The 25,391-nt window shown below is 39.5% G+C and overlaps 1 protein-coding gene across 1 annotated transcript in view; it reads right to left on the minus strand.

Annotated features, from left to right (window-relative positions):
* Nucleotides 1-4,971: 4,971 nt before the first annotated feature.
* The window catches only part of LOC139711110 (N6-Methyl-AMP deaminase-like), a 38,929-nt gene continuing 18,509 nt past the window's right edge, over nt 4,972-25,391 (minus strand). The window contains exons 7-9 of the mRNA XM_071623025.1: nt 8,633-8,771; nt 6,642-6,742; nt 4,972-5,163 (exon numbers count right to left, since the gene is read on the minus strand). Of these exons, the coding sequence (XP_071479126.1) occupies nt 4,972-5,163; nt 6,642-6,742; nt 8,633-8,771 (432 nt within the window). The remainder of the gene's footprint in view (nt 5,164-6,641; nt 6,743-8,632; nt 8,772-25,391) is intronic.

The raw sequence follows: 25,391 nt of genomic DNA on the forward strand, positions 1-25,391 counted from the left end.
ACACAGAGGGACAACAATGTTACTATTACCCCACCAACTACTACGACAACCGAGTTTTGAAAGCTGCGAAGGAAGGAGATCCCCCAACGCACATGGATATCATATTTACTTTTTCTTTTCTTTTTTCCGCAGAGAATGCCTTAGAGCTGGTAAGTTATGCATACGCTCATTTTATCGATATCCATCATCCGGCAGGACATGATCAAAATAGTAATAATAATAATAATAATAATAATAATAATAATAATAATAATAATAATAAGCGGGAGAAGAGACCTGGTCACAGGTGAACAAAAAGATTCTTACCGATACCAAAGTATCGTCTAAAGCTTGCAGGATGGGACATGGACAGGATGACACAGTCCCATAATTAGCCGAGTATGCATCAGAGGGCACTTATTATACTGAAAGCAATTATACTGAAAGCAATTATAGAAATCCAGTTTCCTATGCAATGTATAATCAAGACCACTGGGCCGTTGCACGTTCAGTGCAATATTTTTGGGATATCCTTCCATCTGCTCTTCATAATGAATTCCATTAAAACTTGAATGTCATATTTTAACATACAGCTGTATATCTAATTGTCTGGAATCAGATAGATCTCTCTCCTAACAGAGGAACAATCTGCCATCATTAAGAATGCCAAAATGTGGCCCACAAAATACAATATATTTTAGAAGAGTGTACGTCTTAAAAATCAACATGGGCATTAAGACGAAGAAGTATATATTAGGAGGTTACAAATCAGTGTTCATTTTAAGAGCAGTGACCTTCGTCACATACATCCCAATGCCCTTAGAATCGCCTTGTACACCGATGAGTTTGAGGTGGAAAATTCTCTTGGCGCCAAACGAAGTCAACAGAAACTGCTGTCATGCATGTATATTTCATCCTGGAGAATAATGCATCAAGATGCAGATCGACACTGAGAAACATTCACCTCGCCTTGTTGGTGGACATAAGAAGTTGATTTCAGACCAGTTTAACTGATCAGAAGAAGCCAGGAACAGGAGCGTATGAGAGGGACTGTTGATGGCACTGAATATGCCAGATATGAATGACCTCTGTGTGATGTCTATCAGTCCCTACATACTTTGGGTAGATTTTCTACATGCTTCTCATCAGGACGCATATGCCACTCCTGCATGGCAAGCAAACAGGAGATATCCCATAAATTTTGATGAATCTGAAAATTTTCTCAGAATAGCTGTTGTCCACACCTACATTAAGACGGCTGTGCAAGCTAATCATAAAAACGCCTCAGTATACGGGGAGTGAGAACTTTCCCATTCAGTGAGCTGCAACATTCTGAAGTAACAGAGTGTTTACCTCCTGATCCCACGCATGACCTTTTGAAAGGAGTTGTTCCCTATGTGATAAGGCTTGCACTGATAAGAAATTGTAGTGCAAGACTTCCTTTCATAATTAAGAGGGAGTTGGAAGACGAATGAACAGTTTCAAGTATGGTAGGAAAAAACCAGGACGCTACTTGCAAGCATGTAGCTACATTGGACATGTATATCAACAATAAGTTTGCAACAGAATGACAATATTGTAGTGTCAGCATCACAAAAGGTGTGTCTTCTCCGAATGATAGCATTTATTTTTTGGAGATTTCAGTTCAGGGTTGCATCCTGCCAAACGTTACACGCGACGACGCGCTGAAAATACTGAACACATTCCAGTTTGCCGACGATGATCCTAGTGAATTGTCTTCACTGAAAAAAAAAAAAATGCTAACCATTGAGTCACAGATGAACATCACCTATGACAGGTATGCGTTTAAACCAGCATTCAGATCGCAGGAAAAACCTTGAAGAGATCTTCAGACAAAGACAAAATCATTTGCCTTCAAATCGCTTTACGATACCTAATAAAAGACCGCATTGTTATTGGAATACAAGACGATCGCACGAATGCGAGATTGGTTTGTCAGAGGTACAGTGTACTTCTTGGTTTGTCAGAGGTACTTCACACTAGCGAAGGCAGCGGACATCTGCAGGGCTGCAGAGACAAGCAAGCTGCAAGTCAACAAGCTCACTGTTGGTGCAGAGAAGAACATCTAGCAGGTGATCAAAAATGTTTCAAAACAGATAGAGACTAACGAATATGAGATGTCACCATCGTGGGAACATGCATGTAAACTACCGGCTATTTTCCGCAGTGGGAAAAACATTAACAAGTGCGGCAAAGAAAACCAGGAACACAGAAAATATGTCAAGCAACGTGTAAACCACGCGTCTAGTCACACTGTCAATGTACACATGGAGTTGCATCGTAGTCGTATGGTACTAGTAATCCTTTTCTACTATATATCCTTTTCTATTAGTCCAGATACCACCTTTTTTTACATAGTATATCATAAATGCATATGAAAGTATAAAATTAAATTACATTAGGTTTTATATACACATATTTATATTTTTCTTTTCTTTTCAAAGCAGCTCCGAAGAAGAAAGCTAATTCCTCTTAGGATACTTGAGGTAGATCTCAGACAAAATGCTACGCATGCGCTTGGCTGATAATGTCTCCTCGTCACCGTCTTTCTGATAGCTAGAATCTTCACATATACGTACTGCTTGCTTAGTGACATGAAAGAACATAATTATATCATGTCGAGTATTCTGATTGTGGTGAGCGCTTTATAACTGTATAACACTGGGCGAAATTGACGTGAAGTTGTTTGACTGGTTGAAAACTACATATCCATTTAGGCTTTAAATTATTTTAGTACACGAAAGCTGCGTATGGGATAAATACACGTACGCTTGTTGGTTTCAGGATATTTCGGCCTACGGAAGTAAGGACAATGTACACATGTGTGCGTGTTTTTGAATTGACTCGCCTTGTACATGTATATGGGCGAAACGATCGTGCATCTTGGTATAGATGACAGCATTTGTGTGACACCATAGATTGCTCCCTTTTTACATGACAACTGTGTGATAACTGGTATGTCTTTTGTTCTTGAAACGGTATCCAAATACCCCTGTCCCATACACAACTGGTTATAACCACACACCACGGATACCTTGCGGATATGCGCCGACCCACACACTCTGCCGCAATGACATCACTGATGTGATCACTGTAGATGACATTTCCACTGTCAATACTGTCTATTTACATCAAAAAGCAAACAAAACAAAACAAAAAATCGTAATTTTCATAAGCAGAGTTAGTACATAAGGCATGACATTATAGTACAATGTATGTAGCCGATATAGGTGACGGTGATGTTAGAACATTGTGGGTGGAAGAAACACTCTAACACGCTTGTCATCTTATATATTTCATGGTGTGTCTTACATTACTCTTATAGTATTATCATAATTATTAATATATACGATCATCATATATTATTTGACTTTGTACCGTAGTAATCATGACCCAGTTTGGGTATTATAATTACAAGTTATCATAAGTAATGCACATTGTGTGTACCTTGACATGGCAAACTCTTTTAATACCTTGAATATGGAATTAGTTCTCAGCGACATGTTTACAGGCAAGACTGTAGACAGGTCTGAACCCTGCTGTATTTTACTCCTGTATCCTTTGTCCAAAAACAAAGCCATAATGATAAATGCAATGTGTAATTATGAAAGTGTCAATCGTGTTTGCAAAATGATGAACTTAAGGGCGTAAATATTACAAGAAATTGTGTCATCGTAGTTGATGGTAAGGTCATGGGGATAGGCTTAATAAAGGTACCCTGGGATTTCGGATTCGTCAACTTCTTCAGACACGATATCGGCATCGGATGGACGGAGACGTTACACTGACTCCTGATTTTCCTTCTTGCCGTCAACTTCGTCTTCTTTCCCTTTTCCTAGGCTTGCGTTTCTTCCATTTATTTCTTACTTTTCATACACTATTCCAGGTAACTATTGGTGGCGGTTTTGTGCTATTATAAGGAGCACATTCAAAGGTCACAACTCAAGCAGAGCCGGAAGGTCAAGAGAAGCTTACCGCGATTCCGTTGATGGCGGTGGCTCACCTCAAAAAGCCAAAAAAGTGGATAAATATGCATACAGTGTATGCACGAACACTTTAGCTGGACTAACCGCAACATCCATTCACCTTCGGGTAACGTGTTGTGGTTACAAAGTCGACGGCTGTAACTCCACGGATTACACTTAAACTTTGCCAGAGTGACCGGCATCCCTTCCACTGCATGAATCTTTTGAGGTTTCAAACTCGGCAGTGGTGTTGACAAGTCACCCAAGCAAAACTTTGTTCGAAAGACCAGGCAATGGCACTTTCTGAATTTTTCCGGCTTGCAAATCTGCAGCACATATCAGATATCGATGACAAGAACTGAATACTAATTATTTTCTTGGGAAAGTAAAGTGGTCGACGATTGCTCAGGTGGGGAGGCAGGTCGCTAGTTCTGTACATCCCTGGGCGATGGCGTAGAGTGGAAGTGACCAACATTCTGCAGATAACAAAATAAAACAAAAACAAAAACGAATACATGTAATACTTAAATAGAAGACCCAAACACTTTCCTTTGTGCTGACACATGTAATACAAAAAAAAAAAAAAGGGGGGGGGGAGGACGATTGAGAGAAACAACCGAAAGGTCATTAGAATCGGGTGAGTTGAAAAAAAAAAAAAATCATTAGCACCAATGACATTGTGTATCTCACCCATTTCATGGGGTTCTTTTCCCCTTCTTTTATGCTGGCATTTACTTTCCAACATAATCAAAGAAGGCATTTTCAATGTCCATTTTCTATTTTGTAATCTTCACTGAAAGTTTGTACTACAGTCTGCAGACAACGAAGAAAACATATAGGAATAAAATTGCAGCAATTCAACTCTGCAGGTTGTACGCAAAACTTGATTTGGGGGAAAGTTGCCGATTGCCTTCTCGTTACTCTAACTGTAATACTTGTTTGTGAATTGATGATGATTTATTCGCAAAGATTACGTCAACAATAATCGGGAGAGAGTATCTACCAGTCATCGTCCAAGTCTTATCCTTGTGTCTTTCCAGACCCGATGGAGTAGGCCCTTGACTTCCTCGCTAGCGAACACGTGGTCGATAGCCCCTTCTGAGAGTGACCATAGGTCTCGCCGCGACATGCCGAATGTCGTTGCAGCGAGGAGGTACTCTTCTGAAAGGGTTGTTGAGAACACGCCCTTGTCATCGGTCTGGCGAAAGAAAATTGCGCCACACAATTTCCCATTACACTGTAGTATGTTAACTTGTTTTTATTGGCGCTACTTTGCTAACCACCTATCTACCGCGTGTTACACGCGAATAGCTCAGAGTAGAAATACGCATTTTTCGCAGGATAGATTACGGTCTCGAGAGCCTTCCAAAATGAAAATAAGCCATGTCTTATGTAAAAACGGAACTAACATTAATGGAACTTTCCTTGCAAATAAATGCATCATTGAAACAAGTTCTACATTGTCTGGGTAATAAGATGACTTGCGCAACAATTACTATCATGCCATTGTCGCTTCAATAACAGAAGTACACCTAGGACACAAATATTGTAAGAAATTACCAAAGAGCGTTATGAAATATTTCCAAAATCAAAGATAAATAGTGCAATCACAGAATAAAAGCGACAATCGTGTTCAATGCACACTTTTGTTAAAGCGGGCTTCTGGAAAGCTCTGTCTGCCTACCAGGATATTCCAACGTCAAGCAGAGACTGCACTCTGAATTCATACAATCATTCTTGCCATCTTCCCGAGTGTTTGTCACTGTTTAGCCTTGGCGAGAGCGCCAATTCAGCTGTCGCTTGTTTATACGACTGGCAAACCGGAAATGATTCGTCCTCAGAAAAATGGCAATATTTTCTTTCTATAGCTTTCAAAATAACGCCATACAATTTCGCACGAGTTCGTCATCTTGGTGCATTAAGAGCTTTTCAACATAATCAGAAGGAAGAAGATTCTATATAAATGGCCACAGACTGGCGTTTCTATTTTCGCTTATACGCTACAGGACCCGAGTCTTAAATGGAACTGAAACTGACCTGCAATATGATTTAACACACATTCTAAGTACGTAATTTTGGCCATTGTGGCACCATTGGGTCAGTCATACAATAAGCATTGCATTGTGTCTCTCTTTGTAACTGACCTGTGTGTGTAATACAGTAATCACTGAATTCGTTACCGATAATGCTTTGCCCATGATACCAGTGGAATATCGATACATGTATTTATAACCACCAATATCAGAATAATGAGTTAATGTAAAAGTTAATGTGCCTCATAAAAGAAGACGTGCAAAAGAAAAAAAAAAATCAAGTATAATATTTACGTAAAAAATAGATTATTTTGGTTGGCTTTGACGTGTTCTCTTTAATCTTAACACTGCCTTTTGAGGAGCAACAATGTACATGTATACCCACAAAACAAGTGAAATCGATATTCCTATCTACTTCCAAATATCTTTAACTGACATACACACTCTCGCACACACATGCATCATTCCTCGTTCTAATACAACGTGATGTCCTTTGGTAAACAGCTTTATGACATCCCACTCGAGGATTCCGGAGGAATGAGTTCCTGAGCTTTATCCCTTAATCATTCCGTTCCAAACTTAGCGATCGTATTATCAAGTATACCGCCACACTACACGAGAGGCTCACCATCAAAGGACTTACGCAAATCACACATGGATGACTTTTCCTATGCCAGAAGCGGAGATGATGATTCTCCAGCACAGGGACGGTCCCACCGATGAAGTTCGACGTGAGGCACATTTCTGCACACGTGGGCAAAAATGCAGATGGGATTCGATCTTGTATCGTTCTCTAGAGACGAACTTACAGTGCATGTATACATGCACGGCGGAAGGAATCCGTAATTACACAACTGAAAATGATAAATGCGTATCAGCATAACACGTAATAAAGTGTGTGTGTAAATGTGTACGGTGTATATGTGTGTGCGTGCGTGTGTGTGTGTTGTATCCACACATCCACCTGTACTAGGCCAAGAGCATAAATCAAACGTGCATAAACCAAACGTGCTTGCAAATTGTGTACATTATATATCTATGACGAATAATATTACCCGAATATAACTTGAATGCCACTTTATTCAGAATGGAAACGCATTTTTGTTTTCATTTTGCTTTATGAAAATATGCCAAAATTACAAAACAACTCACAAATTGAGATAAACCTGGATGTAACAAAAAGACGGATTTATAATTCAGCGAGACAGACTTCATACAGGGAGCCTACCAATAGCTTGTCTTGGTCGGCTAGCCGTAACGACGTTGTTTTACGAATATTCCTCGGTTGCAATCGTTCAGAATCACAAGTTATAAACTAGAGCACTAGCACTCGAGCACATTGTATCCCCCGAACCCGTCCCCCATACCCCATCTGGATTACTTTTTAGGCCAGAATGTTGTATAATATGGCAACTGTCGCAGTATTCAATAAAATCCGACGAAAAATGAGGCTGGTATATAGCACATGCAAGGAATATGACATGTCATCCTATAAAAGTTTGAACAATGAGAGCGCAGGCAATGAAAACTTTTGTTACCTAGAATAACTCCCCATAAACCCCAATAGCAAGTTCGAATAAAATCCGACAGGAAATGTGGCTGATAGAGTATGCACAAGAAATGTGACGGGCATCCAAGTTGGAGCACTGACGGCACCACCACCACAAACTGTTGTGTCCTACATGTACATGTAAAATGACCATCCGTTCACCGATCCTTAGCAAGTCTGAATAAAATCCCACGAGAAATGAGGTTACATGTAGCATAGCACATACAAGAAATATGACATGGCATCCTTAAAAGTCGGAACAATGAGGGCGCTATAAATGCAAACTTTTGTTACCTAGAATAACCCCCCACAAACCTCCATAGCAAGTTTCAATAAAATCCGACAGGAAATGTGGCTTATAGAGCATATAAAAGAAATGTGCAATGGCATCCAAGTCGGAACACTGAGGGTGCCGTCACCACAAACTGTTGTGTCCTTCATGTAGAATGACCACCCATACACCTCCTTAGCAAGTCTGAATAAAATATGTTGAGTAACAATCACGTTATTGCATAAATAAGCACTTTTGCAAATTTTGACATGATCAGGGTGACCTTTGACCCTGTAAAAGGTGGAACAGTGAGGGCAGCATTATCAATACGTATAGGTGTATAGATTTGACTATGATACATTTCACCAAATTTGAAAAAAAAAAAAAAAAATCGGTCAAGAAACAAGGCCAGCGTCCCACACACAAGCAGACCCTGTTAAATTTACCTTTTCATGTATAAAGACGGAACAAGCGAAGGCGCCATCACCAAAAACAATAGGCGTCTTCGTTTTACCATAATACACCTTCATGCCAAATTTGAAGATGATCGAAGAAGAACTGCAGCCAGTACAGCGCTCACAAGAAAATCTCTGCGGCGGACGCGGCGCAACGAGGCCAAATCCATAGTATCCTCCGAACTCTGTTCGGGGGATACAATTATCATTATTACTAAAATTCCTATTACTATTACTGTCACTACAACATTGCTCAGTTAGACTCCACAGGACTCTAACCCGAGCGATGTGATTGAAAGAATGACATGCATCAGACTGAACCACCTCGTCACCTTTCAGGGAATTATAATTGCTCTTACCGATTGGAATCTGGTGCCGTTCCACGATATCCACTAGTTCTAGCTGACCTCCAACCTCAGTGTGGAGGAACGTCCCGTGTCCGATGCGGTCTGGAGGTGTCCCCAGGAGAATACGGCTGTCGGAATTCATATTCTCTCGCTGGAAACGCAATAAAGAATGAATTACATACACATGTGTGTTTATACATGCAAACATTAAGTAGGCCTACATATGCCAAGGGTGTGTGTGTGTTGGGAGGGGGTATGAAGAAAAAAAAATGGAAAATTCAAGTAACTTGGATTAAAACTGGGAGACGACGCATCAATCACAAACACGCACACACACACACACACACACACACACACTCTAAAGCGTATTGATCGAATCTGACCATTTCGTAATAAAAAAAAAATAAGAGGAAAGAAAGAAAACTTCGCAAATGATATTTGATGAGGACAAAGGCTTTGTTCCATCTCATTCTCAATTTAATTTAAGTATGATAACGAGAGATTTTGTATTGAGACAGATCGAGCTTCTTGGCATAGATAAAGCAACCGGAGAAGATCACATCGGCTGCAAACTTTTAAAGATGACAAAGAATGTTATTGCAGAATCTCTTTGCGATATTATCAACAAATCCCTGTCTACGGGAGTTGTTCCACGTGAATGGAAAAAGGCTTGGGTAGTACCGATATTTAAAGCAGGAGATATTTCTTCGTTGAATAACTACCGCCCCATCTCAATCTTACCAACAGTGAGTAAAATTATCGAAAGGGCCGTACATCTACAACTGAGCGAATTCATGAATGCGAATGATTTACTACACCCTAATCAATCTGGTTTTAGACCATTTCATTCCACATCAACTGCTCTTGCAAAACTTGTGAATCAGTGGTCTCTGAATATAGATAATAATCAAATTTCTGGAGTTGCCTTCATAGATCTTCGGAAGGCATTCGACACTGTAGATCATGACCTACTTTTACATAAATTAAAGTGTATAGGGTGTAGTAAGACGACTGCAGATTGGTTTAAATCCTATTTAAGTGACAGACAGCAAGTGACGCAATTCAAGGGAGCCAAGTCCCACTCTTCAACTATTAAACTGGGTGTACCTCAAGGGTCAATTCTTGGTCCCCTTTTATTTTCAATATATGTCAACAGTCTACCCGAGTGTACTTCAGAAGGTGTTATAGATATGTACGCTGACGATACGACCCTCACTGTCAGTGCTAATGACGCAACAGTTTTAGAAGAAAAGATAACTGTTGCACTAAATAAAGTAATGGGGTGGATTAAGAAAAATCGGCTCGTCCTTAACATTGACAAAACTTCTGTCATGATTATCGGCTCCCGTGCTAATCTCGGGAAAATTGAAAATTTCAGTATTTCATTAGATGGTAGTCGGATTAAAAGAGTTCAGTTCACTAAATGTTTAGGTGTTTTAATAGATGAAGAACTGAAATGGTCTAAACAAATCGAAAATGTATGTAAACGTACCCAAAAAAGTGTCTGCATGATAAAGAGAGCGAAGGCCTTTTTGCCCCAACAATCCCTAAAATTACTTTATAATAGTCTAGTGTTACCACAATTTGATTACTGTTCTGTTGTTTGGTCAAACAGATTTCAATACCATACAACTAAGCTAGAAAAAATTCAAAAGAGGGCAGCAAGAATAATTTTGGACAAAACATATGACACACCGTCGGCTGATTTATTCAAAAGTCTTAAATGGATGACACTAGACAAACGTTTTGATTTCAGCCGCGTTATGATGATATATAAATGCGTCCATAACTTAGCACCTTCGTACCTTCAGGTGCACTTAGTTAAGCCTAGTGATGTACATGAACATCATACAAGGCTAATAGACAGTGGAAATCTATGTGTGCCAAGATTTCGCTCTGATTGTCACAAGTGCAGCCCAATCGTATCCTCTGTACTTGAATGGAACAGGCTAGATCATTCAATTAGATCAGCTTCTTCCATATATTCATTTAAGAGATTGTTTAAGCAAAGTATTCGTAAGTAACACACGAAATTCATTCTGGGCTTTATCATTCCTGTATAATAGCGTTTTTAATTGTTATTTCGGCATTCTGGTGAACTCTTGCTGTGGCATGTACTTTTTATGTTACTTTGCAATGTACAGTATGCTGGTATGTATCTACACTGTATTATGTCATCTTCTGTATATACGTTTTGCTATTTAATGTACATATGTTCATCGATATTATTCAGGGCTCCATGGAAGACCACTATTTATTGGTGAATGGACTACCCTGACAAAAGATTAGAAATAAATAAATAAATAAACTAGAAATGTCGCTATGGCGACTGGTATGCCTCCGCCATAATGCATGATTCTCCTAATAGGTCTATAGTACATGTGGACAATGTGTGATTACATTTTCACAAAATTGGCAAAATATTAAAATTACATGTTTGTCACAAATGTATCGAATGTTTACCTTCCTTGACCTATGTTTAATTGGATGAATAGGAGAGCATGTACTTTAACTTCGACTTTGACCCTTTCATAAGTTTACGCACTTGAGTAATTTTCAAGGTATGGAGAAAAAGTGCAATTTCTGTATTGAACAGTAAATTGTTATCATTTTCATCTGGTCTTTGATTCATAAGAGAATCACTGTCAGGCAGAACATACATAAATATGTACTAAGTTTAAAAATTACTTGAGCCGCTTCCGAGATATGGAGAAAGTAGTAAGTTCAGCACTTTCACTTGATCTTTGACCTTTTGACCTTTGACCTTCTTGGCAAAAAAAAAAAAAAATCCCAGAGAATCTCTAGTGGGTAATATACATGCATACATTAAGTTAAAAAAAAATAATCCTGCTGGCATTGCATAAATATAAGGGAAATAGTAAAATTTCGAAGTATTGCCCTTGACCTTTGACCCCTGACCTTTGACCCCATGAACCCCCAATTCCCTAGCTAACTACTGCCAGTCAGTACATGCATGTATACTTTGTTCCATAAAGATACTTTGAACAATTTCCAAGATACAGAGAAAAAAGTGAAATTTTAACATTTTACTCGACCTTTTGACCTTTGACCTTTTGACCTTATGACCCCAAGCTTTCACTAAAGAATCTTAATTGGGTAATACATGTATACACTAAGTTTCAAGAAAATATCTTCAGGCAATGCATAGATATGGGGGAAATAGTGCAATCTTAAGCATTTGACCTTGACCTTTTGACCTTTGACCTTGAGCATGTGCACCCAAAAGTTGATAGGCACAACTTTACCCCCTAATACACATACATGCCAAGTTTCATTAGGATACCTCAAAAGGTTTTGATAGTTACCCTGTCCACAAAATTCATTACGGACGGACGGAAGGACGGACGGACGGAAGGACGGACGGACGGAAGGACGGACGGACGGACGGACGGACAACCCGAAAACATAATGCCTCCGGCACCACTTCGTGGCGGAGGCATAAAAACAAATAAAATGGTGAAAGGGACATCTTGGAAACAAGTATCATGTGCGTCAATGGATAGGTTATCGCCCTTTTGTGTGCCTCGACATAACGGCTAGGCCTACATGTGCAGTAGTGTAAATGGCCCTCCCTACCAAGCTCCCAAAAGCTTAGTGATAACTTTACTTTAAGTTGGCCACTACACACTTCGAAGGACATAAATGAGGCGCTAAAATCAGGTTTCAGAGCGATCTGTCCAAAGTGTCCAGCGACGTTTTGCCACAGACGAAAGGTTTAATCTTATCAATCGCCGAACTCATATCACTTGTTTTCTGGGTCCGTTTGTTTCTGCCGGGTTTCCATCACTGCGGTATTGACTAGTACCTCCTTGGGTATAGATACTTTCCTTTAATAAACATTATGTGTCCTTTATCAGTGTACTTTAAAGTCACGACCAAAATAAGAGATCAGAAATTCCCAGCACTTTAAGGGCAGAATCGTATCAAACTTGCTCTCCTGTATCTGTTTTCCATTCGACTGATCCCACACAACCACACGTAAACATCCGTTCTTAAGTTGCCACTTTTCTTCACCAGTTGGCAAAGTGTCAATCTTGGACCCGTATTTGCGTGCCTGTATTTTATGGATATTATCTCAAGTGAATTGCACATTAAGCGCGAGCGTAAAAAACAAACTTTTAAAAAGGGTGATGAATGTTATCGCTGAAAGTAGGGCACCCTTTTGCACTTCCTTCGCGACAACACAGACTGCCACGAGGGAAAACTGGTTCACTGAATAGGGGCGCCACGGGAGTGGCGATAGCATGGAGTTATACAGCTCCATGGTGGTAGCTTGAATCTCGACCACTGATTGATGTCTCGATGCTCTTCGCACTTATACATGATTGACCCACTGGGCATTGATGAACTTTATGGGCCACATACTGAATCGCACCTAATGATCTCTAGTTTCGTATCCCACTGCAAATGTTTCTAGTCACGTGACAGGGTTCGGGGAATAATTGCAGATTGTGTAATATGCGTATATAGGGCTGACGGCATAGTAACATTTGAAGTCCAAATGAGAACAATTATGACATCGCATTCTTAGATTTATAAATAAATAGGTGAATACAGAATGTGAAGATGTTTTGGCCACACGTGAACGGGGCTGCAACTAATATAATGGCGACTGAAGGAGGAACCAGACCGACGTAGACGAAATGTGCACTTTCCCTTTTACCATGATTTTGTTCAAATTTTGCTGCAAATTGCTTTCTGTCATGTTGTATCTAAAAACCCTGACGAAGACCGGTAAAACGATCGGCAATTAAAAGCAAAAGTTAGCAATTTCTCTGCAACCCACTGCACTGGTTTTTCGTCAGTCGCAAATATTGAGAAAGAGCGAGGAACAGAGAGAGGGTAGGCCTATACGGTAAAGAAGTGGCAACGGAAAATAATGGTATATATTACAACTGAAAAAGTACAACTTAACTGAAAAATGATAACAGTTTAGAACGAAACGTATTACAAATACCACAACTGCCATTAAATCTCCGTGCATATAACAGAATTCATACCAGTATTGCAACGACATAATATACGTAATTGGTACTAAAAGGACATCGGCAATGAAATATTCTAGTTTAATATCATTGTGGAAATGACTTCTTTAAACATAAAAAAAAAGTGTGCTGCTGATTATGATATCAGTTCGGAGGGGGGGGGGTCATAAAGCTGTTCGTAAAGTTACGAACAAGTTACGAACGACTGGTGATCAGTTCTGATGTGCTTTACTTATCAGAATTTCCATAATTCAGCACAAGAACTTATCACCAGTCGCTCGTAAGTCGTTCGTAACTTCACGAACAGCTTTATGAAACACCCCCAAGTACAACTTGTAATGTTCAGGAGAGCAGTCCAATCGGAGCATTGATGGAAGTCTATGGTGGGCCACTGAAACCATAAAAATATATGACTATGCAGATGTGCTGTACGTGAGGTGGACTAAAGGTTGGTTAACCAACCAGAACACGCAAAACGGTAGAAGCATGCAACCATGCACTGCAAAAAGTCCGGTGTTAAATAGTGAACACCGAGCTGGTGTTAAATTTTCGGTGCTCATTTATGGTGTTAAATTAACACCTACGGGTGTCATTTCCAAATTTTAAACTGTTTTTTGAAGAGTTTCTTAGTAACTGCACTTCTTGTTGATTTTTAATTTAAACAAAACGATCAAGAATTTTACATTAAAATACTAGATTTTTGAAAAAATGTGAAAATAAATTTACACCAAAGTAACACCAGCTGGTGTGGTCCCTTATTGAAGCTGGACGGGTGTTAAACCATTGATATTAACACCAGCAAATATCAAATCAACACCATGTGGTGTCATTTTTGAATTAACACCAGTACAGTGTCAAAATAACACCAGGTACAGTGTCAAATTAACACCACGAAGTGTCAGGTGAACACTTTTCAACACCATCACAGTGCATTTTTAACACCTCTGGGTGTGGTCCTTTATTGAAGTTTGATCGGTGTTAGATTTCACACCCGTGGTGTTAAATCTAACACCGATGTTTTTACAGTGTGCCACTTGAAATTATGCAACGATGCAACTGTGCTACATATACTGAAGAGCCCTATAGAATACATGAACGGCAGAAGAACCATTGCATGGACAATCATACATTTACACATTTAATATGAACTACCGGTTCTAGGCCAGAAGGGTTTCAATCAGTCGAGGTGCAGAAAACTGTACATTCATCCCTCCAAGATGCACGGGCACCTGTTAGTGTATTTCATTTGTTTGTTTGTTTTTTATTCACAAAATAGTGTACCTGGAACAGCAGATCCATTCCAAGCGCTAATCATTTCGCGTTTAAAACTTCTTCACCAAGAACTGAAAAAATGCCAAGAAGACAAACCAAACTAGAATTATCACTGAAGGTGATCAATACCCCCGCCCCTAGTGTTGCTTTATAGTATGTGATGTCATGAGGGCAATGACGTTAATACCAAGTTTGTGCATTTGTCGAATTGGAAGCAGAATAATTTTAGTTTACTGTAGTCAGTACAATTACAGAGAGGCTTTGACAATGAGTATAAAACTTACAGCAAATGGAAACATGCTTTCCCCCATCATCACTACACTTAAAGACAATCATACACACCAAATTTGACCTTCATAGCTTGAATGGTTCATTTTGATAAAAAATGAGTGGTTACCATGGCATCACATTTTCCTTAAACTAACACATTGGTGTCTTGCAAAACTACACTTCTAGATCATGATACATACTAAATTTGACTTTAATTGCTTGAATGATGGAAAAGTTATTCGATCTGCAAAGTTTTGGTAAAATTGTGGTTACCATGGCAATGGTTTGTGTGACAAACACAAAAATTATGTGATCCACATCTATACCTCAGGGTCATAATGCCTACCAAATTTGGTTTCATTTGCTTGAAAACTGTGGAAGAAGTTCACTCCACTGGATTAAAAAAAAAGCATGCGGTTACCATGGCAACGCATTGTCCGATACACCAAATTTCACCTTCATAGATTAAATGGTTCAATTTGATACAAAAATGAGTGGCTACCATGACAACACATTTTCCTTATATTAACATATTGGTGTCTTGCATAACTAAATTTGATCTTAATTGCTCGAATGATGTGGAAGTTATTCAATCCACAAGGTTTTGGTAAAATTATAGTTACCATGCATGGCAATGCTTTGTCTGACAAACACAAAAATTATGTGTTGCACTTGCACATCTATGCCTCAAGGCCATAATGCCTACCAAATTTGATTTCAATTGCTTCAAAACTGTGGAAGTTGTTCACTCCACAAGATTTTGAAGAAAACATGCGGTTACAGTGGCAATGCTTAGTCAAGTACAAACACAAAGTGTCTTACATAACTACACCTATAGATCATCATAGATACCAATTTTGAAATTGATTGCTTAAATACTATGGAAGTTATTCAATCCACAAGGTTTTGGTAAAATTATGGTTACCATGGCAACGCATTGTCCGACAAACACACAAAAACATGTCTTGCACATCTACACCTCAATATCATCATTTACACCAATTTTCACTTAAATTGCTTCAAAACTGTAGGAGTTCGCGACGCAAGATTTTGCAACAGACCGACCGACCGCCTGACCGACCAACATCACGGTGATTCCTATATACCCCTTCACACTATGTGTGGCGGGGGTATAATTAAGTTCGAATTTGTATTTTGGATTGGGCAAACTTTTCTGCATCTGGTGTACGTAGAGAAGTACCTGCAATAGAGTGCATTGAACAATGCGGTAAGGCCGCGCGGGCGAGGGTGACAAACCAAAAGCAGCAAAGTACAGTTGTATTTTCTCGGTGTTGAGTAGATCGAAGTGATAACTTCAACCAATTTATTAATTATCACTTATGTTATTCCTTTAAATAAAGAATAAACATGCAGTAGTGCAATGTGGATGACAAAGCGATTTCAATTTTCGTTGTGAGTTCCACATGAAGTACAGGAGGATTTTATGTCACTGCCGTGCGTGTGTCGCACATAAAGGAAGGGAAGAAGTCCCTTGCATCTTGATGATTTTTAAAACCTGACAATTCATCCGTGCAGTCTTAATGTTTATGGATCGCACGGCCCTCCATAAGAGTCCTGGTTATCGCATGTATGCAACATTCATGGAGAAATCAGAGCTCCAGCTGTAATTCCTTTCCCAGTGATATAGAATCCCTGTCATGCCACACATGTACGAGGTCTTGGCTCTAACTTGGCTCAGAGATAGCCTGTTTTCACCGGATATTACGCGGTGAATAACCGCGTGGCTTTGAGCACATAGGTTCCTACCTCCCGTATCATCTATCCAATCATTCGCCTCGAAGCACTGACAAAGAAAGAGGGAAACAGAAAGGGAGATAGAAGCGTGAGCAAAGGAGACTGAGTTGGATGTTCGCTGGATCACACAAAAATCAAATCAGTTTCCACGTAACGTTATGCGATTTCATCAAAGACAAGCCATTTTATCATGGAAACAACAACTTCGTAAAGACTGTGTGACTCAAACGACCGAAAATAACACGGAGTTGTGCAACATGGATGATGCTGATATTATATCAGTATCAGTATCATTTTCATGACGCTTATAAATAATGCAGGCTCGAGTACTTCGGGATATACAATGCGTCTCGCACAGAGCTGTCCGGCATTTATTATTATCATTATACACGATACACACACAGGAAAGACATCTACAGCAAAATGTACTCTCAAAAAAAAAAAAAAAAAATCGAGGGAAATATTCACTCCTAAAAGAGTGAATTTAGAGTGAAATTGGAGTGAATTTCGAGTGAAATGTTCATTTTCACTCGTTTTAGAGTCTCAGGGGACACTCCAAAATCTTCGATCTTCGTTTTCACTCTAAATTCGCTCTTTTTTTTTAATTCACTCTTGAAGGAGTGAATACTTTCACTCGATGTTTTTTTAGAGAGTATGTCACTTAAGAGTTTGATATTTGTTTGTTTGTTTGGCTTTTATTGTAAAATATGACTCCATTTCCGTGGCAGTGCTTCTGAGGAAGCTTCTTTTTTTTTTTTCGTCAAGTATTTTTGAGCAGTGTATTTGTTTTTGTAGTGGCCGACTAGTTTTTACGAAAAAAAAAATGAGAACATAAATATGTAATCACTCTTGTCTCCGAAAGCCGGGTAGTTTGCGCGTGAAAATAGTCCCCAGGGCAGGGCATTCATTATTAAAGTTTACAGGCGAGATTGAGACCAAACATTCTGACAGCCGGCACTATGTCGATGCAAACCAGCGAGCATGTGAGGGGTAAAGGGGCTGAAATACACCCGATGCAAGTGACAAGCAAACAATAATTCGGCTTAAAGGTGGTAAAAGTCACCCCGTCTGAACCCTGTTAAGCACTTCGTGCTCTGCAATCAACGGGTTATCGCACGTCATACATCACATACACGTATCAATCACAATACTTGTCAACTATAGTCGCTCTGTCACACAAAGATGATCGACATTCTGCGACAAAGTCGACTGCAGCATTTTTCCCATTTTTTGTTGTTGTAAGAGTTGCTTTTTTTTTTTAGTAACATAGACATAGACAGGAATCAACGAGCTTGTCTTATTTACGTGTCATGCAATGAGAGAGAGAGAGAGAGAGAGAGAGAGAGACTGTGGCATTTTCTTCATTGATTGTGACGATATCAAGACAGTATGATACCGACATAACAACATAAATTTCGCGTCATGAGCTGAACATTAGAACTCTTCGTATATAATTGCACGATGAAATTTTGTTCACCGGAAAATAGTCACAAAGGGTTTTAGCCGTATTGTTGACCATCACAAGCACTCAATGTTTCACAGCGATATGATTTTGATATGTCATTCTTATAATTTTCGACATACACGAAGTTCGTTTTTTTTTAATGTAAACCTATTATGAGAATTTCACGCGATCATTTCATGCATATTGCATGTATGTGTGTGTGTGTGTGTGTGTGTGTGCGCGCGCGCGCGCGCGCTTGTGTGTATGAGAATTTATGAGTATGGGTTGATAAATACATGTATTGATGGTTCACAGAAATGCGCCAACAGAAGGGCTGACACTTTAAACATCTGCTGCAGTTGATGCAAGAGCAGTGGCAGTTTGTGCCTTGGTGTGGGGGAGTGTGAGTCAGGTATAAACACTAATGTTTTAAAAAATACAAGAACACAGGAAAGGTTGGGGGGGAAGAAGAAGTCAGACGCACCCAGGTGCGAAAGTACATCACACTCATGCAAACATTACACGTGGTCGCCATTTATTTGGTCCATTACAGTGACCGAGGTCGCCATTTAATTGGCCTATTACAGTGACCGACGTGATCCATCGTTGAGCATGACACCGTGTGGCGTCCGCTCCATTTTGTGCTCAGTCGCGGTGGCTTTGAAAATGGTATTAATGCAGAAAAAAAAAAAAGTACGAGCAACTACAAGATGACGGTGATTGCTTGATCGTATGAAGCCAGTCAGGAGTTGCAAGAATCTGAACATCAAGAAATGCAACATCCAAACGATACACAAAGAAAGCAGCTCCATGGGTAGGACGATCATTTGAACTTGACGATGAAAAAAACAAACAAACAAACAAACTTGGACTGAGGCATGCTAAGCCCCTAAATAGCATTTCTTACGCAACAGCCATCTATGATCATGATTGGCCAATACACAAGGTCGTACAAGTTGTTCATGGCAGTTGCTGGTTAGTGTCACTAGGTGCGTTTGTGGTGGGGTGTGTCCTGATCTGAGAAGTCCTGTTCATGAGCAACCATCAGGTTCATGTACAGTCAGAACATTGTATGCACACCTACCACTACATCAAATATTCCTTTGAAGTTTAATTCACCTGACTGGATGAATTTTCAACTCATGCATGCATCATCATGTCATCTCTTAACATAATTATTGTCTCATACTATTCCTGTGCCATATTCACCCGCTGGTTTGCGTTAATCTTTGAGCACCTCATATAAGAGTGCAATCAGCTATATCGAGCAATAACTTACGAACGTTCATCGACTTTTAATAAGAAAGTCCTCAAGCCACCATATATGCAAGGGTACTGGTACAATGTACATATCCAAAGGTCTCAAAACATACTTGTTTATATTGTTTTCTCTTGCATGAAGATAAGGAATTGGATTGCAATGGTTTCTCACTTTTTTTCTTTTTTTTTTCTTTTTTTGAAGTTTGAATAGATATTCAACTTCTGAAATCTGTTTATTGACAGATCAAAGCGAAAGGTACTTTTTTTTCCCAGAGGTAGAGTATTTTGTTGTGATCGGGGCAACAACCTTTTCCCTTCTTCTTATTCTGTTATCTTCCTCGCGTGTCATATATGTCTCACCGAAAGATGAGCCTGCTACTCAGTCAAGCCAACGGCTTTTGACGGTGTCTGAATATGAAAAACAAAAATACATATTGTGACGAAGATCTGCAATGGTGCATGGCGAATATAATATCTCTCTGCCTACACTGTACTATATTATCTGGCGCGTTATTTGTGCACCTCGAACACTGGAATAAACACGCTTGTTTCCGGGAAGCTCTGGCTTTCGCAAGATAGTCCCTTCCATTCTTTTGTTTTGTTCTATTTCTTCGTGGAGTATGTGGAAATGCCTATCGGACAAGTATCAAATTCCCGAACAACGTGGTGTCGAACACACAAATAAGTGGGGACAAGAGCGGCTGCAGAAATAATCAAGTTCGGTTGTTATTGTGCAGTACAATCAATTACCAAAAATGTTGAATCACCGTTTAGAAACTAGACAAAGCACAAGATCTGCGGTGTTGTTGTTTGGTGTTGAAGGAACCTTTGAAACTGAACAACGTTTAAAATATGAACTATCACACCAAAAAACAAACAACACTTGTAGGTACTCATTTCGGGAGAGTTTATAGTTGAATATACTATGCCCGGAAAAAAAACCCACACAAAATCAAATTATCTTTTTATCAACCACGTATCTTCCCTTGTAACTGATAACAAAGATAATATAAGATATATAATATTATCACATCGTTTCACGTAAGTGTAAGTTGGGTTAGATCTTAATTACATGTATTTTGTATCCATGCGGGAAAAACTACATGAAAGCAAACTCCATTCAAAATTCACGTTGACCTATGAGCAAAAAGAGAGATAGACCTATCCATCTACTTCGTTAAACTGGGCCGCAAAATCATACATTATTATTCAAGTTTTATACTCCGAATTATTTCATCAAACAGATTATGAGCTGCAAATTCCATGCAAATTAAATATTATAGTGATGATGACATGCCGTCACAACTCTTAACCCTAACTAGGCCGGGGGGGGGGGGGGGGGGGCCTCGGAGGCCCCCCCCCCCCCCCCCCCCCCTCGACGTTCCGCGCGATGTATCGCAATCGCAAAAAGCTATCGCCGCGACGTTTCATGACTTTTTTCTTTCGAGTCTCCCGCATCTTTTGACACCAAATTTGCGACACCCGGGCGCGCGGTTCCGAAGTTACGCATAAATATGTACATGCATGTCAGACCAAAAATTGCTTGAAAACGTCAATTCGTGTACAATTTCAATGCAAACTGTGCTTACTGGCAAATTTCATAAAAGCATGATTATTTTGGTGTTTTATTGATTAAAATCAATGAATAACATATTTTCTTGTTCGGAGCGATGTCGCGGACAAATTTCATCGAAAAAACAATGAAAAACATAAAGTCGAAAAAACAATGAAATACATAAGAAATTAAAAAAAAAACAATAAAATACTTAAGAATTTTTTCTGATATCACAATTTTTTTTATCACATTTGCTAAGGACACTAAAAAGAATATTTACACAAAAAATGTGCCTGTTTTGAGCTTTTTTGTGTGATTTATACCAAATAGTCTGATTTTATGCATCATCATGCATAAATTAGCATAATTTAGCATAAATGATGATTTTTTGAAAAATTAACTTCATGGTATTTTAGATTACATCATAGGCAATGTGTGTGCCAATTTTCGTCGCGATCGCGCGGTCGACGGCCGAGATCTGGAGGGGGGGGGCCTGGGAGCCCCCCCCCCCCCCCCCCCCCCCCCCCCCCCCCCCCCCCCCCCCGGCTCTATCAACTACCTAAATAGCCCGGCCTAGTTAGGGTTAAATTGGCGTCAACACACACACAAAAAAAAAGTATACATATACACAATGTGAAAGTCATGCTTTACAATTTAGTAACAGTGATCCACCCCTTTCAACTCGGAAGTGGTCATTCTCGTAAGTGCTATAATCTATCATAATCCTTTCTAAAATAACTATAATTATCTCTTCTCGTTTATTCCTCGTCGAATAAAGAAAAATGTGATGAAAGATGGGAGACTTCCGACGTGATGGTATAAAATGAAGAAACGGCATGCTTGCAGTCGTGACGACCAGCCGTTTCACGAAGCCGTTTCACGAAAACAAGTAAGAAGACAATTATTTTCAAAACATTCTCAAAGTATGTTCCTTTTGACGACACAACCTTTCGTTTCGTTACTGTTTCTTTACACACTGAAGTACAGTCAAATGATAAAATGATATAAATGATAATGCGCTCGAAACTCATGAAAATGTAGGTATTCTCTCCGTAATTAAGACGCCCCCTTGAAATACACACTCGTCAGCATGTCAAAGATAAAATAAATTCTACGGACGCTTCCGAGTTGTAAAGTACGTGTGTGAAGCCGTAAGTGGGATTTGACTTATTCCTTGTCTACGGGTATTGCCACCTACAAGTTGTACTAGTTGCTGTTCAACAGAAAGAACACTGTTCAGAATTTCAATTATCAACGATGACTCCGTATCATTTCAAAAATAACAAGAATAAAGCCAGCGATCCACAGCCCGTGTACCATGCAAATCGCAGTGGCGCTGAACAAAATCAATAATCAGCCTTTTGCTACTGTCACACCTGCACCTTCATACGAACGTTTGCATTTTACTAGCTACTATGTATCTTGTTAAGGGGCGTCTTGTCAAATATGGCGCTGCTTGTCAAATCGCTGCTGCCCGGCATCTCGTCAAATACAGGGTCCTCGCCGCTTGACTGAAGACGGCCATGATAATCCTCTAGAGGCTGCATGCAATTCGCCGTATTAACCACGTCCGACACTTGGGATTTACTTTTAGCAACTCGTCATCAAGAAATTTTCTTTATCCTGAAACGCACAAAGAGGACGAACATTTGGAATATAACGAAAATGATACACGTTGAAAACATACACGAGCTGAAATCATTTTGACGTACAATTATTCATGAGAAATGCCATCGCAATTCATCTGATTTGTGAAGCGTTGCCGACAAATATATTATGCAACAGTGTCACCAACTTTTTTCTCTCCTTTTCTCCTTTAGGCTATCTGTTCTTGTCTTTCCCTCACTCCATAAGATACGAGTCGTACACTATACTTATAAGTCATTATAACCTAAAAGGAACGGGCTTGCAGCTGTCGGGTGCGAATATTTTTTACATGTCTTGCCACAATCATCATCATTTTGTTTCATTTTATTTCTTATCACAAGCATTTCCAGAGGAAGGTCCATCTCAAGCACTCAGAACTTGAGATTATTTCAGTGAGAAACAATTCAGGTAATTGCAATCTAAGTGATGGCAGAAGAACCGGTACTTTGGCTCAAAGAACTTTATTCTTCATTCCTTTTTTTTCATTCGTTTTTTTTTTTTCTCTGTTTTGAATAATCCCAACACTCAGTGGGACAGCCACATTTACTAAAGAAAAGTGTTCTAAGGTTTAAAACCAGCTATACCCGCAAAGAACGAGAAGTGCTGAAAGTGCGCTGTGGATCTCAAACTTGCTCCACGAGTGGATTGCTACTTCTACTATTGTAGGCCCTAGTTGTGAATGTCTTTGCCGCTTGCTGGCCAGTTTTAGCTCGAGGGCAATCTTGGGGGAACAACATGGGGTTGTCATTGCGAGCTTCCCGGAATGTCAAACATACCACTTCACTGAGTTTGCATACATGTGTCATAAGATCTTCATCACCGGGATTGAACCCTGCTCTAGTGGGAGCAAGGTGTGATGTTTAAAGTGCGTGATCTTTGGCTCTGCCTCCTCTGTGCACTGGCCGCCACTTTACATTGTATCTGACAGAGAGTGGTTTGGCCTCTCAAAATGAAGACAGTATGACAACACAATAGATCCGGTGGTCACCACAGATTCGAACCAGGCACCTCGCCTTGCTTGGAAGGCATGCACGCTACCAGCTCGCCTCCTTTTAGTGTCAACTGACGAGCGGTAACAGGAAACTTCAAGGCGTCTGCTGGATCTGTACTCGCATGTGCTAACGCGGTGATCGTGCCATTAAAAAAGAACACCATTACATCTCAAGTATGAAGTGGGTCTGCGCTGGCAAACACCCAAAGGGCCATGGTATCAAATACCAATATGTCGCTTCGGCCTCATGAGCGCTCGCTCCACTGCAAATTCATCTCGCCAGCAGTGACTATCGTTCTTCTGTCAATACAGAAGACACGAGCGGACCGTCCGAGAGCGCCCCCTGGTGGGAAATTTAATAGCTCAAACAACACGTCATTGACTCATCCGATACACGCCAAACATAGAGCCGTGTCAGTCATCTGGCTGCATCTGTACCTTGATGGCCAGAGAAAAGGGGAAACAAGATGACAGTTGATATGTTTATACTACGTTCTGCCTCGAGCATTCCTACCCGCCGCGCATTTTAAGAGTTAAGAGGTTTACAAAAATTCACTGAAGAGACAACGGGCAGGAAAAACGTGCCAAAAAGACAAAGAAAAAAAAGGAAAACAAAAACAAAAACACGCACTTGAAACTGAGACTCGGCGAAACTTGATTATGATAACTGAACCCTTTAAATCACAGTAAGAGAGGGACAGGTTTAAACGTGTCATGGTAAACAACGTAAAAAGATTTATGTACAAGATGTAAGTACATGTAAATAATGATGCTTTCATGTTTTATGTATTCCATAATCACCATATTCAATATTGTCATTGTTTGTTTGTTAATATGTTTATTGATTTGTGTTTTGTTCGGTTGTTTTTTTTTTTTTCGTGTTTTTATGTTTTTGTTTTGTTTGTTTTGTTTTTCTGGTGGTGGTGGTGCTTCAAGTAATTTACGACGCATAACTGTTAGCAAGCCTTCGCCTGCATTTCACTCACTCCTCTTGACATCATGGGAATGGGACTCGTATTCCAGTCAGGCTGCCCATTACACTTACACATACTGGATCAAGGCGCAATAAAAGCGGCCAGATTCTTACAGACAAACACATGAGTTGTAGGCCCTACATTTGGTTATCAAAAAAAAAAATATATATATATATATATATATCCATGTATATGAAATAAATAAATGATAATAATATTGATAATAAAATATATAAATTAACTAATCAATTAACTGAATAACTGAGCAAAGAATCAAAAAACAATATATAAACAGCAATTATGAAGAATATGAACCTAAGCTGTTCTTAGTGGGTGTAAGTACCTACAATGTATGCATATATGAGACAACTTATTTGTGTTGTTAAGTACAGAACATTGTCCAATCCGCACACCGGCACTTTCATCACGTGACATGAGTGAAAATGGACAATCTAGTGACAAACATGTAAGGGGGTTTGTAAGCCATACCTTGAGTGCATTTATATATGAATACATGTATTAGATTGTTGACCATACAATACTAATGACAAGTAAGCTTACATGTTCAGAAAATTGTTCTTTTCTATCTTCTTTTAA

Source organism: Diadema antillarum, unplaced genomic scaffold (genome assembly GCF_040938485.1).
Source record: "Diadema antillarum isolate AM-2024a unplaced genomic scaffold, OU_Dant_1.0 seq00001611_RagTag, whole genome shotgun sequence".
In the NCBI taxonomy this organism is placed as follows: Eukaryota; Metazoa; Echinodermata; class Echinoidea; order Diadematoida; family Diadematidae; genus Diadema; species Diadema antillarum.